General features: G+C 44.5%; 1 protein-coding gene across 3 annotated transcripts in view; it reads right to left on the reverse strand.

Annotated features, from left to right (window-relative positions):
* LOC144506371 (gamma-taxilin-like) overlaps positions 1 to 8,556 on the reverse strand; it is a 65,130-nt gene extending 56,574 nt beyond the window's left edge. The window contains exons 1-2 of one of the 3 annotated variants that reach the window (XM_078232393.1): positions 8,476 to 8,528; positions 4,414 to 4,523 (exon numbers count right to left, since the gene is read on the reverse strand). Coding sequence is in view for 2 of the 3 variants with exons in the window: in XM_078232391.1 (XP_078088517.1) it covers positions 8,476 to 8,535 (60 nt within the window). In the remaining variant the exon portion in view is untranslated. Of the gene's footprint in view, positions 1 to 4,413; positions 4,524 to 8,296; positions 8,435 to 8,475 lie in introns of those variants that run through there. The other 2 variants (XM_078232391.1, XM_078232392.1) reach the window with 2 other exon arrangements.
* Between the last annotated feature and the right edge of the window lie 8,426 nt (positions 8,557 to 16,982).

Here is a 16,982-nt window from a genome sequence, read left to right on the forward strand (position 1 = left end):
GTACGTTCTCCCTGTGTCTGCATAGGTTTCCTCCGGGTGCTCCTGTTTCCTCCCACAGTCCAAAGACGTGCTGGTTAGGTGCACTGGCTGTGCTAAAATTCTCCCTCAGTGTACCCGAACAGTCACCGGAGTGTGGCAACTAGGGGATTTTCACGGTAACTTCATTGCAGTGCCTGTAAGCCTACATGTGACACTAATAAATAAAAAAACTTTTAAAAAAGCAGTGGCATAGTGGTATTTTCATTGGAGCAGTAATCCAGAGACCCAGAGTAATCCTCTGGGGACCTGGGTTCAAATCCCATTAGAAGTCTAACACCACCAGGTTAAAGTCCAACAGGTTTATTTGGTAGCAAAAGCCACGAGCATTCGGAACAGGCTGTCCCTTCGTCAGGTGGGTGGGAGTTCTTACTTCTTACTGTGTTTACCCCAGTCCAACGCCAGGATCATTCAAATCCCATGACAGATGGTGAAATTTGACTTCTTTTTAAAGATGTCTAATGGTGACCTTGAAACCATTGTCATCATAAAAAACCCAGCTGGTTCATTAATGTTCTTTAGGGAAGGAAATCTGCCATTCTTACCTGATTTGGCCTACATGTGACTCCAGACCCAGAGCAATGTGACTGACTGTTACATACCACTCAGCTCAAGAGCAACTAGGGATGAGCAATAAATGCTGGCCCAGCCAGCGATGCCCACATCCCATGAAAGAATTTTAAAATCTTTCCATGTTTCTAACGTTAATGCAAACACCCATACTCCAGACTGGCATATTCCACGCAGATTGCTAATACTGATTCTAAGGCTTGAAATGTACTATGGACTCATCATAATGTAGTTACACTTGCCTCGTGCAGATTGATGACGTGCAACAGTGCTTATGCAATGCACCAGTTGTGAGATCCGTCACTTAAATGAGTCTGAACACAAAGGTTCCCCATTTGCTTCTCAAAATATTAAAACCCAATCACTTCAAGGATAATTGATGACAGCCTAACTCACTTCATATAACTATACACACAGTGGGTGCACAATTTGTTTATTGATGGTTGTATGTTGGACTCCAGCCTGTTTTCACATCACTTGACAGAGGTGCTTTTAACAGAATTAACACAAGCTGTCGCATAAAATAATGAGTTAGTGTCGCAAAAACATGAAGCAACACCGGATTAGATATGATGCACAAATCTTCTCTTTAAAAATAGAATACGAGTGAGGAAATTAAGGTAGCAATACCATTAAACTTAACCCTGATTGGTTATTAACATGTACCCACCCCCAATTACAGTTCATTTCCAGCTGTTTTTGACTGTTAAGCATTACTTATCGTAAAGGCTACACAGCATTGCCTTTTCAGCGAACCAAATGTGTTTGAAATTTCAACAGGTGCTATTATAATGAATGTTCCCCTCCCCTCACCACTCATCATCCTTACAAAAGAATGAATTACAAGTTCAGAGTCTAGAGAGCGATCACTCATGGTGTACGTCACAAAATCACACACGCCAGCCCACTACTGTGTGGCCAGAATCTGGGAGTACATGATATTGCAATCTGTGTTCTTGGCTAATACCTGAATTGCAGGAGAACATTTAACTCTTTAAATACCAAGGAATTTCAGTATCATGCACCATAATCATTAGGAACGACATCCAAGGTGTTCAAGTGGATGAAACTATAAAAGTGCAGGTAAAAGTAGCTATCCATGCAGATAGACAAGAATTCACATCAAGTCTACATGGTCACTGCATAAGGTACTGGTTAGATCCACATCTGGAGTATTATGTGCAGTTTTCTTTGCCTAAGCATAGGAAGAACAGTAAGTGAAAACAGTGACAAGGAACAAAGATTATTCCAGAAATCAGGAATTAACATGAAGTTACATTTATAGAACACCTTTAATCCAAGGCGCTTTAGAGTTTAATCGAACAAAAGTGGAGACTGTGGCATTAGACAGTATTAAGAATGACGACTAAGAGCTTGGTCTTAGCTAGGTTTTAAGGGGTACCTTAAAAGGAAAGAGTGATGGTGAGACCTGGAGGAAATTCCTGATCTGCAGGCCAGGACAGTTGAAGGCACAGCTGTTCATGGTGGAGTGAAGGGAATAAGGATGCACATAAGGCCAGAGTAGAAGGAGCACAGAACTTTCAGAGTGTTGCATGGCTGAAAAGTTTACACAGATAGAGAAGGGACGAGACCATGGAGCGATTTGAACACAAGGATGGGAATTTAAAATTCAGGGCACTGGAGGACCAGGAGCCCACATAGGTCAGTGAGCACAGGGGTGATGCGTGAGCGGGATACAACGCGGGTTACGATACAAGCAGCAGAACATTGTGAAAGATGGGAGACTGACTGGGGAAAGCAATGGAACAGTAGAACCTGAAGATGACTACAGCGTGGATGACGGTTTCAATGACTGTTGAGCTAAGGCAGAGGCAACTGCAGGGCAGTGAAAGTAGGTGGTGTTTGCAATCGAGAGGATAGAGATTTGGAAACTCAGATCAGGACCAAATACTCTGAGGTTGCAAAGTGTTCCTGTCAGAGCACCAGGGAGGAGGATGGAATCAGAAGCAAGACAGCAAATTTTAAATGGTGGGAAAGTCAAAGATAATGGTTTTAGTTTTCCCAACACAAAGTGGAGGCTGACAGGACCGAGGCTGTGGACAAATCAGAATAGGTGGTGGTGAGATTGAGCTGAGAATTGTCAACGTTCACATGAAAACCAACATCTTATCTCTTGAATTGTGCCACTGAGGGGCAGCGTGCAGATGAGGAATTAGAGGGCAGCCAAGGTAACAGTGTGGATAAAGGAAGATTAACTAAGTCAAGCTTCTTTTCTTTGACTTGAGATGACCTTATTGAAATCTTCAATTAACGACAAAGATGTTTTGAAAAGATGACTCAAGGAAGCTATCCACTTGTTGCCCTTTGGGACAAAATAAAATGCCAGCACTAATTACCCGCTCTAGACCTGAACCTGATCTTGAATCCACAACCTTCTACATAAGAGCAGGTTATCAATAGAACTAAATTAACAATTCAGGTTATGTCCTTAAATGATCAACTATTTACACAAGCTTGTAGAATTGTAATTTCCTTCATATCCCAGTCATGTATAATTGAATCATGCCTTTGTTTGGAAATACTGGGGTTACACTGTTACATCTCGGAACATGATCAGAGAATTGCGAGTCATTTGAATTTTTAAATGTACACCACTGAAAGCAAACTACTGTACAATAAAAATAGTAGCCACCTTTTACCACTGAGTCATTGAGGTTTACAGCATGGAAACAGGCCGTTCGGCCCAACTTGTCCATGCCGCCCTTTTTTAAAAAAAAACCCCTAAGCAGGCAGCACAGTGGTTAGCACTGCTGCTTCACAGCTCCAGGGACCTGGGTTCGATTCCCGGCTTGGGTCACGGTGTGGAGTTTGCACATTCTCCTCGTGTCTGTGTGGGTTTCCTCCGGGTGCTCCGGTTTCCTCCCATAGTCCAAAGATGTGCGGGTCAGGCTGATTGGCCGTGCTAAAAAAAAATTGCCCCTTAGTGTCCTGAGATGCGTAGGTTAGAGGGATTAGCGGGTAAATATGTAGGGATATGGGGGTAGGGCCTGGGTGGGATGGTGGTTAGTGCAGACTCGATGGGCCAAATGGCCTCTTTCTGCACTGTAGGGTTTCTATGATTCTAATCCTAATTGCCCGCATTTGGCCCATATCCCTCTATACCCATCGTACCCATGTAACTCTCTAAATGCTTTTCAAAAGACAAAATTGTACCTGCCTCTACTACTACCTCTGGCAGCTTGTTCCAGACACTCACCACCCTCTGTGTGAAAAAATTTCCCCTCTGGACACTTTTGTATCTCTTCCCTCTCACCTTAAACCTATGCCCTCTAGTTTTAGACTCCCCTCCCTTTGGGAAAAGATATTGACTATCTAGCTGATCTGTGCCCCTCATTATTTTATAGCATAATTCTGGGAATCAGTGTACAGTCATTGCTGTTCTATGACCTTGTTTTAATATGCATAATTATACTGATAAAATACATTTGAAAATCTTACAACACTCTTCCAAGAATCACATATCTTAATCCTTCAGGAATTGCAGCACAAGTGAGAACACCCGTTCACATCACTTCTGTTGCTGTTTCTGTAATTATTGTCCAGTTCCATGACAAGAAATGTCAACTGCTACAGTAATAGCATGAAAAGTTGCCCGCCTACTTTCTTGTCTTATGATTCAGACATTAGGATGGCTCACTTGAATTATTGCCAGCTACACATACCACCCAAAATTGTTTAATACACAAGTTTCAACCAATTATTGTATAGTTCATAAATGACGAGACCAGATGCCAACTTATCAAACAGGCATGTTTGAGAGCATTATTCAGGCAAACAACATCGAACCTGGAGTACTGATTTCCTTTTTCAACACACTTGTGGACCTCTTCAAGGATCAACAGTTAAGAGGTGTACACTTACTCCTCCTCCTGTTTATGCTTGGATTCCAATCCTATCTGGATTAAAGAGATAAATGTAAATGTCTCCATAGTCTCAGTTGACCATAGGCTACTTTCCCCTTTTGAGGGGAAGAGGTGACTGGTGCTGATTTCACCTGAGGATCAACGTAGCTCGGGCAAGGCCTTCATGAATGACCTCAACTGGTACAGGAATTGAACCCATGCTGTTGGCATCACACCCCATCACAAAACCAGTTGTCCAGCCAACAAGAGAACAGGTCAATTAAAAGGACATGGTCAAACTGCCTTGTGCTTTCTGAATGCAAAGCTACCACACATCTCAACACCCACAGCATGGAGCTGGGAGGCACAGAATGACTTCAGTCTTCTTTATTGCTTCCATATTTCTTGGTCAGATTCTGGGCTTTGTTGAAACAAGTCCCATAAACTGCCAACTGGATGTTCAGCTCAGGCAGGATCAAGAGGAGACTGGCCCAATCTACAAAAAGCAGCAAGCGATCAGTAATTTAGGAAAAAGCAATTAAGAAATGTAATCATATGATATGCAACTGCAGTTCTTTGTAGTTTTTGTCCTCTGTTCCAGTGCATTCAGAAAGGCCAAGTGGTTAAATAGATTTTGTAGCATGTATTTGGGTCTTAAGTCTGATTATGACCGACCTCAATTATGTAAATCACATGAATGGGCAGCTTCACCCACTCGGTCCATGCAGCCCACAAGTCCCTTCCCACCCCTCTTCATCTAACTCCATCACCATAACCCTCTCCCCCTTGTTTATCTAATGTCACCTTATATGCATGCATGCTAATCACCTGCTAGGGGAGTGATAACACTATCAACATCCTGGGGGATTACCATTGACAAGAAACTAAACCGGACAAGTCATATAAATATTGTGGCTACAAGAGCAGGTCAGAGGCTAGGAATCCTGTAGTGAGTAACTCACTTCCTGACTCCCCAAAGCCTGTCCACCATCTACAAGGCAAAAGTCAGAGTGTGACGGAATACTCCCCACTTGCCTGGATGAATGCAGCTCCAACAACACTAAAGAAGCTTAACACCATCCTGGACAAAGCAGCCGGCTTAAGTGGCACCACACGTACAAACATTCACTTCCTCCACCATCGAACCACAGTGCTAGCAGTGTGTACCATCTACAAAAAGCACTGCAGGAACACACCAACGGTCCTTCAAAAGCACCTTCCAAACCCACAACCAATGCATCTAGAAGGACAGGTACAGCAGATGCATGGGAACATCATCAGCTGGAAGTTCCCCTCCATATGACTCACCAATCCAACTTGGAAATATCTCATCATTCCTTCTTTGTCACTGGATCAAAATTCTGGATTACCCTCCCTAACAGCACTGTGGGTGTACCTACACCATGTGGACTGTGGCAGTTCATGAAGGCAGTTCACCACCACCTTTTCAAAGGCAATTAGGAATGGGCATTAAATGCTGGCCTAGCCAATGACACCCACATCCCTTGAATGAATTTAAAAAAGCACAACTGGCCTCGTGTCTTTTGAGAGGGGACCTATTTCCACACATAAGCATATCCACTGACCCCTGCTGGAAGTGTGCAATGTGCAGAAATCAGATGAACCAGAAAAGCAAAAACGTGCTCTGACAAAGGGTGAACACTCTATAAGGCATCAGCTCACATGTTCCCTCCACAGGAGCTGAATGACTTGGGATGTTTCTAGAATTGTTTGCTGTAGATGGGAAACTGATAGTCCCTGGACTGTAATATTTTTCAAATTCGCGACTTGTCAACAGTTACTGTCCAGGTTTTTACACTTACATACACACACGGTTGTTCCAGGGCCATTACTCCTTCTGGACATTCGCTCCAGTATTAGTGACAACATGGTGGTGGTGGTGGGGGGAGGGGGGGGATGAAATTAGACATTCTGTCTTCCATATGCTTTCACTCAGGCCATTTTTGACATTTACATTTTGTAAATTTACATTTACGTGAAAAAAAGATGTTGCATGGCATACAAACAAATTAAGATACTTAATATATTGGCTAAAAGAGAATCTTTCACTGTTCTCCAATAACTGCTGCTGACAGGCAATATCTGCGACTGATATAATCGGGTTATAAGACTCAAGACTATTAATACTTGCTGATATCCAAGCATAACAAACTTTCAAGTCTACACATCCTATTTACTCTCCTTAGGAGTCCCAAGATCTGCTGTGGTCCTTCAGTGTTTTGATACAAATCCCAGATCCCCATCATGTCCTACATCTCCACAGTGTATACATGCCCTGACTCAAATGCATCAGGCGGCACTGCTTTGAAATCAAGCACAAGAGCTAGGATTTCATAGAATACTTATTTGTCAGGTAAACTATTACACAGGGGTGACAGCCTACCTCAGATCGCAGCACCAACGCCAGTATCATTGTTCAAAGCACGTTGTGCTCCTACATCTGTGCGTACAGCATTAATTTTGGAACCAGAATGCGTTTTCCACGTGCACCGCGCCTGCTGCAACTGTAACTAATTTGTATCTCTAACTTTAACTGACAGGTATGTTAACACCCAAACCCGGTTCCGGAGTGAATTTAAAGGGTGAAAGAACAAGAATGGTTTTAAAAAGGGATCCACGAACATGAAAACCACTAATGGGGCAAAAAACCCTGACATTCGCACGCCTTTACTGCAAACCCCCGCGCCAAGGCCAATATTTATGCCAGCATCAAATACAAACCTGCGTGCAATTTTTACTCTTTCAAAACACACGCACACACCAGAAAAACGTGTTTTGCGAACTTGCAGCGTCGCTGTGTTACTCCCCATGTGCTCATCCACTGCAGCACCAGCCACCCGGAGGACTGTCAGTCCCGGGCCACGTTCTCACCACAGCAAGAGCCGCCCGGGCTACGTTCCATTTGCAGCACCAGCCGCCCGGACGACTGTCAGTCCCGGGCCATGTTCTAACTACAGCAATAGCCGCCCGGGCTACGTTCCATTTGCAGCACCAGCCGCCTGGGGACGGTCAATCTCGGGCCACGTTCTAACCACTACATCAGCCGCCCGGGCAACGTTCCATCTGCAGCACCAGCCGCCTAGGTAACGTTCCATCTGCAGCAACTTCCTCTCCAGCTGTGCAGCCCGGTCAAGCCAACCTCCCAGTCCATTCAGAGACAAAAATGCACATTCAAATAAAGCGGCAATGCCCTGGCGTTGGCACTTGACTGCCCAACGTCGCCGGTTAAGAACAAAAAGCAACCCCCCCACCCCCACAATTGACCTAGACACACGTTCTGAATGCAAAAAAAGCTCCCAACTACACACCCGGCAAATCGTTGGTGGTGCATAGCTTTGGAAAGGACGGCTGCACGGACTTTTTTTTAATGCTATCAACTACGCAATAAAAGTGAAGGAGACTCTTAGGCCTCAACACTGAGCTGGTGCATCCTGCGCTAGCTCGGGGGGAGGGTAGTGCTGCTGAATCTCTCTCAGTTGCCCGGTTATGGAGGAGGGTGAGTGACTGAACTGCAAAGTAAACCGGGGGGGAAGGGGGCTGGAGACTGCGGGACACCTGCTCTCTGTTGGAGGACAGCCTCTCCATACATTGCTCTGTGCGTGCGAGAAAGAGAGAGCGGCCCTCCCCGCTCCATTTAAATCCCGCCTTCCACTCTCTGTCGGGCCTGAATCACAAGGCGCCAGTTTCGTCCTCGCCTTTTTAAAAAAATAAACATGACTGAAAATAAACCTGGGCTGGAAAGTTGGATTTGCTCTTCCCTTGAAGGGCTGGCTTTATTTTGATTATTTCTCTTTAAATGGTGTTACCATCCCCGCTTTGTGGCATCTCTCTCCCCTGTTTTTTTGAGGGTTGTTTTGCTCCATGTGGAGCCGGCGCTCAGTCCCCGGGTTCTCTCTCCTCACAAACCCCGCCGAGCTCTGCCTCGGCAACAGGACCCGCCGCTGCCTCTCCCTCCCTCACACACAAAGCCCCCCCCCGCCTTTACCTCTCTGTCCTCAGCTGTTAAATCCAGTCTGTTCGTCTCCTGTACAATCCGTGCCGCCATGATGTGACGGAAGTGAATCTGACAGAGGAAGGAGGGAGGGAGAACAGCCCAGAGAGGGTGGAGGGAGAGAGAGAACTGAGTGTCCAGAACAGCAACACACACACAGCCCCTCTACACTGTTACACAGGACATTATTACCCTTCTTTCCATCTTTCCTGTGAAACAAACATGACAGCATCAAGCAGAGAATTGATAAAACGCTGTCGAGCATTTTAAAGTTTATTTATTAGTGTCACAAGTAGGCTTACATTAACACTGCAATTAAGTTACTGTGAAAATCTCCCAGTCGCCACAATCTGGCAGTTGCTCAGGTAGAATCATAGAATCCCACAGTGCAGAAGGGAAGGGAAAAGGTCAAGATATTCAAGCGAAGGGGTGGCACGGGCCACTGTGCCGTTGCCCATGGGTTTCCTCCAGGTGCTCTGGTTTCCTCCCATAGTCCAAAGATGTACGGAGGTGAATTGGCCATGCTAAATTGCCCCTTTAGCGTCAGGAGGATTAGCTAGGGTAAATGCATGGGATTATGGAGATTGGGATTGTGGTCGGTGCAGACTCAATGGGCCGAACCCACACACAGACGGGGAGAATGTGCAAACTCCCCACAGATAGTGACCCAAGCCGGAAATCGAACCCGGGTCCCTGGCACTGTGAGGCAGCAGTGCCAACCACAAGTGGTCAGGGGAACTGAGAGAAGCTGGGAAAGGGGTGAAATGTGCCAGCACAAACTGAGAGGGCAAAATATGCCACAGAGTGAAAATGGTCAACATAGGCCAAGGGAAGACGAAAAACACTAAGGGAGAGAGTCCAGTTTGTGGGAAATGAAACATAAGAATGGGGATGGATATTGATTGAGTCAGTGGCAGTAATCAAGAGAACTGTTCTTGTCCTACAAGATGTTGAACCCCTTGAGTGTTGTTGCAGCTATGACTCCAGGGAAGTGGTGAGCATTGCATTGCGGCCTTGACTTGAGCAGTGTAGATAATGCAGAGTCTTTGAAGAGTCAGAAGGTCAGACATTTGTCAGGGAGTATCCAGCTCCTTCCCTGTTACTGTGTTGATATGGCTGGACCAGTTAAGCTTTTAGTTGGTGGTGACCCACCCTCAAGAATGATGATGGATGACTCAGCAATGGTAGTGCAGTTGAGGTTCAGGGGAGCTGATTTAACTTTTATATTTTAGAAATCGTCACTACATTCCTTGTCAGCCCAAGTTTGGATGCTCTCCAGGTCCTGCAGTAGGCTGGTATAGTCTTTTCATTATCGGAAAAGTTGTGAATGGAGGTGACTAGTGTGGGGTCTTTAGTAACAGGGTGCCTTTTTTTCCCAAAATTTTAGATTGAACATTTCATAGAATCCCTACAGTACAGAAAGAGGCCATTCGGCCCATCGAGTCTGCACCGACCACAATCCCACCCAGGCCCTACCCCCGTATCCCTACATATTTTACTAGTCCCTCTAACCTACGCATCTCAGGACAAGGGGCAATTTTGGCATGGCCAATCAACCTAACCCGCACATCTTTGGACTGTGGGAGGAAACCGGAGCACCCGGATTTATCTTAAGGCAATTTTATATTAAGTTATATATTAAGTAGATCAGAATGAATTCTTTTTAAGGTAAAGATTGAAATGTTTTCAGAGGGAGTATGCTCCAAAACCTCTCAAATTTGTGAACTAGTGGCTGTGGGGGAGTTTTGCATTTTTAAATTCATTTGTGGGACATAGGCATCGCTTGCTGGCCAGCATTTATTACTCATCCCTAGTTGCCCTTGAGAAGGTGGTGGTGAGCTGCCTTCTTGAAACTCTGCAGTCCACGTGCTGTGGGTTGACCTACAATGCCTTTAGGGAGGGAATTCCAGGACTTTGACCCAGCAACTGCGAAGGAACGGCGATATATTTCCAAGTCAGGATGCTGAGTGGCTTGGATGGGAATTTGCAGGCGGTGGTGTTCCCATGTATCTGCTGCCCTTCTCCTTCTAGATGGAAGCCGTTGTGGGTTTGGAAGGTGCTGCCTAAGGATCTTTGGTGAATTGTTGCAATGCATCTTGTAGATAATACACAATGCTGCTTGCTACTGAGTGTTGGTGGTGGAGAGAGTGGATATTTGTGAATGTGGTGCAAATCAAGCGGGCTGCTTTGTCCTGGATGGTGTAAAGCTTCTAGAGTGTTGTTGGAGCTGCACCCATCCAGGCAAGTGGGGAGTATCCCATCACAGTCCTGACTTTGCCTTGTAGATGGGAGACATAAGAACATAAGAAATAGGAGCAGGAGTAGGCCATCTAGCCCCTCGAGCCTGCCCCGCCATTCAATAAGATCATGGCTGATCAGATAGTGGTTTAGTTCCACTTACCCGCCCGCTCCCCATAACCCTTAATTCCCTTATTGATCAGAAATCTATCTACCTGTGACTTAAACATATTTAACAAGGTAGCCTCCACTGCTTCAATGGGATAGGCTTTGGGGAGTCAGGAGGTGAGTTACTTGCTGCAATATTCCTAGCGTCTAACCTGCTCTTGTAGCCACTGTGTTTATATAATGAGTCCAGTTGAATTTCTGGTCAATGGTAACCCCAAGGATGTTGACAATGGGGGATTCAGTGATGATAACACCATTGAATGTCAAGGGGCGGTAGTTAGAGTGTCTCTTATTGATGGTGGTGATTGCCTAGCCTTTTGGTGGCGCAAATGTTACTTGCCACTTATCAGCCCTAGCCTGGATATTGTCCAGATTTTGTTGCATTTGAAAGTGGACCTCTTCAGTACCTGAGGAGTCGCGAATGGCGCTGAACATTGTGCAATCATCAGCGAACATCTTCTGACGCTATGACAGAGGGAAGGTCGTTGATGAAGCAGCTGAATATGGTTGGGCCTAGGACACTACCCCGAGGGACTCCTGCAGAGATGTCCTGGAGCTGAAATGACTGACCTTCCACAACCACAATCATCTTCCCATATGCGAGGTATGAATCCAACCTGTGGAGAGTTTGCCCCCGATATCCATTGATTACAGTTTTGCTAGGGCTCCTTGATGCTACCCTCGGTCGAATGCAGCATTTTTAAAGTGTATGTAATTTTTTTTGTCTACATCCCTGAGGACTGGCTTAAGCTGTCTGTAAATTCTACTGCTTCAGGGTCTCCCAAGGCAAAGGACCCTTAATGTTTGGCTTCAAAATTCTTGTTCAACTCATCAATTTAAATTGCTGAAGCTTTATGAGGCTCTGGTCAGACCACATTTGGAATATTGTAAGCAATTTTGAGCCCCGTATCTAAGGAAGGCTGTGCTGGCCTTGGAGGAGGTTCATAAGAATAATTTAGGGAATGAAAATCTTGACATATGAGGAGTGTTTGAGGACTTTGGGTCTGTACTCGATGGAATTTAGAAGGATGAGGGGGGGATCTCATTGAAATTTACAGAATACTGAAAGGCCTGGATAGAGTGAACATGGTGAAGATGTTTCCATTAATAGGGGAGACTAGAATTCATGGGCACAGCCTCAGAGTAAAGGGACAACCCTTTAGAACCGAGATGAGGAGGAATTTCTTTAGCCAGAGGTTAGTGAATCTATGGAATTCATTGCCACAGAAGGCTGAGGAGGCCAGGTCATTAAGTATATTTAAGACAAAGATAGATAGGTCTTTGATTGGTAAGGGGATCAAAGGTCGGAGAATGGGATTGAGAAATTTATCAGCCATGGCTGAATGGTGGAACAGACTTCATGGGCAGAAGGACCAACTTCTGCTCCTATATCTTCTGGTCATCTGGAAAGAGCTATCCAATTAGACCCATTTCTCTGATATTTTACCACTGTCTTGCATTTCTTTCCCCTTTCCAACTAAATTATCTTTCCAGTCTTCTAACCTCTTAAAAAAAATAACAGAACTGATGTTCTGTCTAATTGGAATCTCACTGACTGCAGTGCATGAGAGATATTCACCTTGCTTGAATATAATTGGAATCCTTCCTTCCCCCATTATGCTGTGCCCTGAAGCAAACATAAACATATGAATCAAACATAATAGAATAGGGAAATCTATCAGATTGTATAATTTTATATTTACCTGTCTGGAACTTTCCAGTTGAATACATGTCCTGGACTGCCTAGTATAGCTGCCCACACCTTCAATGCTTGACTAAGTCTGATGTGGAGATGCCGGCGTTGGACTGGGGTAAGCACAGTAAGAAGTCTCACAACACCAGGTTAAAGTCCAACAGGTTTAGTTGGTAGCACATCTTCTTGGAGATCCTCTTATTGGCTACCAAATAAACCTGTTGGACATTAACCTGGTGTTGTGAGGCTTCTTACTGACTAAGTCTGGGCAGGGCACAGATTAATAGTTGCAAGCAATATCCACTTCTCAGGATATAGCTTTAACTTGATGTAATCAGTGCATGCAATGCATTTCATACCAGGGCAGAAGAAACAAAAATCCAGAGTCATTGAATAACCTGCTGGATGCAGTGATGGGGAAGGCTATAAGTTTATCCTGGTTAACAGATAAAGAAAATGGGTTAAACAATCATTCTCATAAGGGTTTACCTTATGGCCTTGTGATTTTTAGGATAAACAATTCCAGCAACAAAAGCAATCAACAATGGAAAAAGTGAAAAATGTAAGGAGTAACGTAGGTCACAGCCCTATTTAATATTGTGGAGCTGTGATGTAGAATTAAAATGAGTTATATATTGAAATGATAATGAGTGATGCTTGCTGTGACATAAACAGCATACTTGGATGAAGACTTCACTCTGTCGAGAATTAAGTTTCTCTTTCATTTGGATCCTTCACATAATGTAGGTAAACAACAACTAATGTAACATCTTGGGCAATTTATAAATGTAAAAATGGAATCCCTGCAAAGTCCTTGAACAGTTTTTCATCTCCCAAAACCGTGCCCACCTTCCCCCCTCGCTCCAAGTTTGAATCCCTCCAATTAAATTTCCCTTTCTGCCACAATATCCAAACAACTTTTAAATGACATTCAAAGATCAAAGATCAAAGAACAATACAGCACAGGAAGAGGCCCTTCGGCCCTCCAAGCCCGCGCCGCTCCCTGGTCCAAACTAGACCATTCTTTTGTATCCCTCCATTCCCACTCCGTTCATATGGCTGTCTAGATAAGTCTTAAACGTTCCCAGAGTGTCCGCCTCCACCACCTTGCCTGGCAGCACATTCCAGGCCCCCACCACCCTCTGTGTAAAATATGTCCTTCTGATATCTGTGTTAAACCTCCCCCCCTTCACCTTGAACCTATGACCCCTCGTGAACGTCACCACCGACCTGGGGAAAAGCTTCCCACCGTTCACCCTATCTATGCCTTTCATAATTTTATACACCTCTATTAAGTCTCCCCTCATCCTCCGTCTTTCCAGGGAGAACAACCCCAGTTTACCCAATCTCTCCTCATAACTAAGCCCCTCCATACCAGGTAACATCCTGGTAAACCTCCTCTGTACTCTCTCCAAAGCCTCCACGTCCTTCTGGTAGTGTGGCGACCAGAACTGGACGCAGTATTCCAGATGCGGCCGAACCAACGTTCTATACATCTGCAACATCAGACCCCAACTTTTATACTCTATGCCCCGCCCTATAAAGGCAAGCATGCTATATTCCTTCTTCACCACCTTCTCCACCTGTGACGTCACTTTCAAGGATCTGTGGACTTGCACACCCAGGTCTCTCTGCGTATCTACACCCTTTATGGTTCTGCCATTTATCATATAGCTCCTCCCTACATTATTTCTACCAAAATGCATCACTTCGCATTTATCAGGATTGAACTCCATCTGCCATTTCTTTGCCCAAATTTCCAGCCTATCTATATCCTTCTGTAGCCTCTGACAATGCTCCTCACTATCTGCAAGTCCTGCCAATTTTGTGTCGTCCGCAAACTTACTGATCACCCCAGTTACACCTTCTTCCAGATCATTTATATAAATCACAAACAGCAGAGGTCCCAATACAGAGCCCTGCGGAACACCACTAGTCACAGGCCTCCAGCCGGAAAAAGACCCTTCCACTACCACCCTCTGTCTTCTGTGACCAAGCCAGTTCTCTACCCATCTAGCCACCTCCCCCTTTATCCCATGAGATCCAACCTTTTTCACCAGCCTACCATGAGGGACTTTGTCAAACGCTTTACTAAAGTCCATATAGACGACATCCACGGCCCTTCCCTCGTCAACCATTTTGGTCACTTCTTCAAAAAACTCCACCAGGTTAGTGAGGCATGACCTCCCTCTCACAAAACCATGCTGACTATCGTTAATAAGTTTATTCCTTTCTAAATGCGCATACATCCTATCTCTAAGAATCTTCTCCAACAACTTCCCCACCACAGACGTCAAGCTCACCGACCTATAATTTCCCGGGTTATCCTTCCTACCCTTCTTAAATAACGGGACCACATTAGCTATCCTCCAATCCTCTGGGACCTCACCTGCGTCCAGTGACGAGACAAAGATTTGCGTCAGAGGCCCAGCGATTTCATCTCTCGTCTCCCTGATAGATTCCATCAGGCCCTGGGGATTTGTCATTCTTTAAATTCTCTAACAAACCTAACACTTCCTCCTTTGTAATGGAGATTTTCTCCAACGGTTCAACACTCCCCTCCGAGACACACCCAGTCAACACATCCCTCTCCTTTGTGAATACCGACGCAAAGTATTCATTTAGGATCTCCCCTACTTCTTTGGGCTCCAAGCATAATTCCCCACTTTTGTCCCTGAGAGGTCCGATTTTTTCCCTGACAACCCTTTTGTTCCTAACGTATGAATAAAATGCCTTGGGATTCTCCTTAATCCTGTCTGCCAAGAACATTTCGTGACCCCTTTTTGCTCTTCTAATTCCCCGTTTGAGTTCTTTCCTACTTTCTTTGTACTCCTCCCGAGCTCCCTCCGTTTTTAGCTGCCTGGACCTACCATACGCCTCTCTTTTCTTTTTGACCAGTCCCTCAATTTCCCTGGTTATCCACATTCTACCAAACTGTGTCAACAACAACAACATGGTGCATTTAATGTTATGAAACATCCCAAGGCACTTCACTGGGACATCATAAAACAAAAAAACGACACCAAGTCCATAAGAAGATATTAGGTCAGCTGACCAACAGCTTGGTCAAGGTATTTTAAGGAGCTTCTTTAAAGACACATTTACACGGACAATAACATTGTCTCCTATTATATTCTATATATAAGTTGCATTACCTTGGAGAAAGCCTGAGAAATGTTTATCTTTAACAGCTATTGCTTGTGAGGATACATCATTGAGTTAAGTCCAACCCATGGGAGATCCATCAGGTCAGTCTCCAAGGAGGAGAAAGAATTGAATATCCCAAATTGAGAATCAGTCTGTTAAGAACAAGTTAACTAAGTGTTGGGATCGACATTGCCTCCCAATAGCACCCACTGTTTGTTTGTATAAAAGCTGGGTCAGAAGTGTGTCATATTGCTTTACAAAGACAGATATATCGTGGCACAACAAGTGCACAGACAGGTAGAAGGAACTTGTTGACATATAGATTAGCAGTGTACGAGGCATGACGAAGGCAGCAAAATGATTGTTGTTGGTGCAGGCTCGAAGGGCCAAATGGCCTCCTTCTGCACTGTAGGGATTCTATGGTTAGCCTGCAAACATTACCTTGGTGCCGAAGACATATGGATTTCCATTAATATTCAGTGCTGTTAAATGCAGTTTTATCTCCATTTTCCAATCCCACCAGGTGAGAATGAGCAGATTGCCACATTGAGAGGCTCAGTCCCTGTGGCTTTCTGATGAGGAATCAAAAAAGGCTCAACATTTTAGGTACAAAATGTATCTAAAAGCAACTATCCAAGCTCTTCTATTGTGTTACTGTATCTTGATGAGGTTTTGCTTCTTCCGTGAGTGATTTGAGATAGTTAGTATATAGTTTTTCTTGAAATGATTTATTAAGAACAACTTACAAAAACATCACTATAAGCACATGTTTCTGCGTCCTGGTCTCTTGGAGCCTCTCCAGTGCCTTGCTTACATTATCATTACCATCATTAACCCTTTACTCCACACAGGCACAAATCACAACAAGCCATACTTGCTTGGCAAATCTTATATGTCAGATAGAAAATAATGTCATGTCCCTGTACAGATTCATGAGGGTGATGTCCTTGCCAATGATACAAAATATCATAAGACTTTGGCAATATAATGTGAGAGCAAAACTCTCCTCTCAGGCTGTGCAACCTGTCCAACCTTTTCTGGTGAGGGGCGGGGGGTGGGGGGGGCACAGGTAAATTTTTCTCAAACTCGGGGGGCCAAGGGGAAATTTCAGAAAGTTAACGTTTAGTACGACATTAAACATTTTTTTAAAAAAGCTGATGTATAAAATGAAACAACTTGCTGAGCAAAAAAAAACCCAAAACGATAAGTTGATCATTTAAAAAATGAGTAATAAATAAAGCCGACCATTTGAGTG

This window comes from Mustelus asterias, chromosome 17 (genome assembly GCF_964213995.1).
Source record: "Mustelus asterias chromosome 17, sMusAst1.hap1.1, whole genome shotgun sequence".
Classification (NCBI taxonomy): domain Eukaryota; kingdom Metazoa; phylum Chordata; class Chondrichthyes; order Carcharhiniformes; family Triakidae; genus Mustelus; species Mustelus asterias.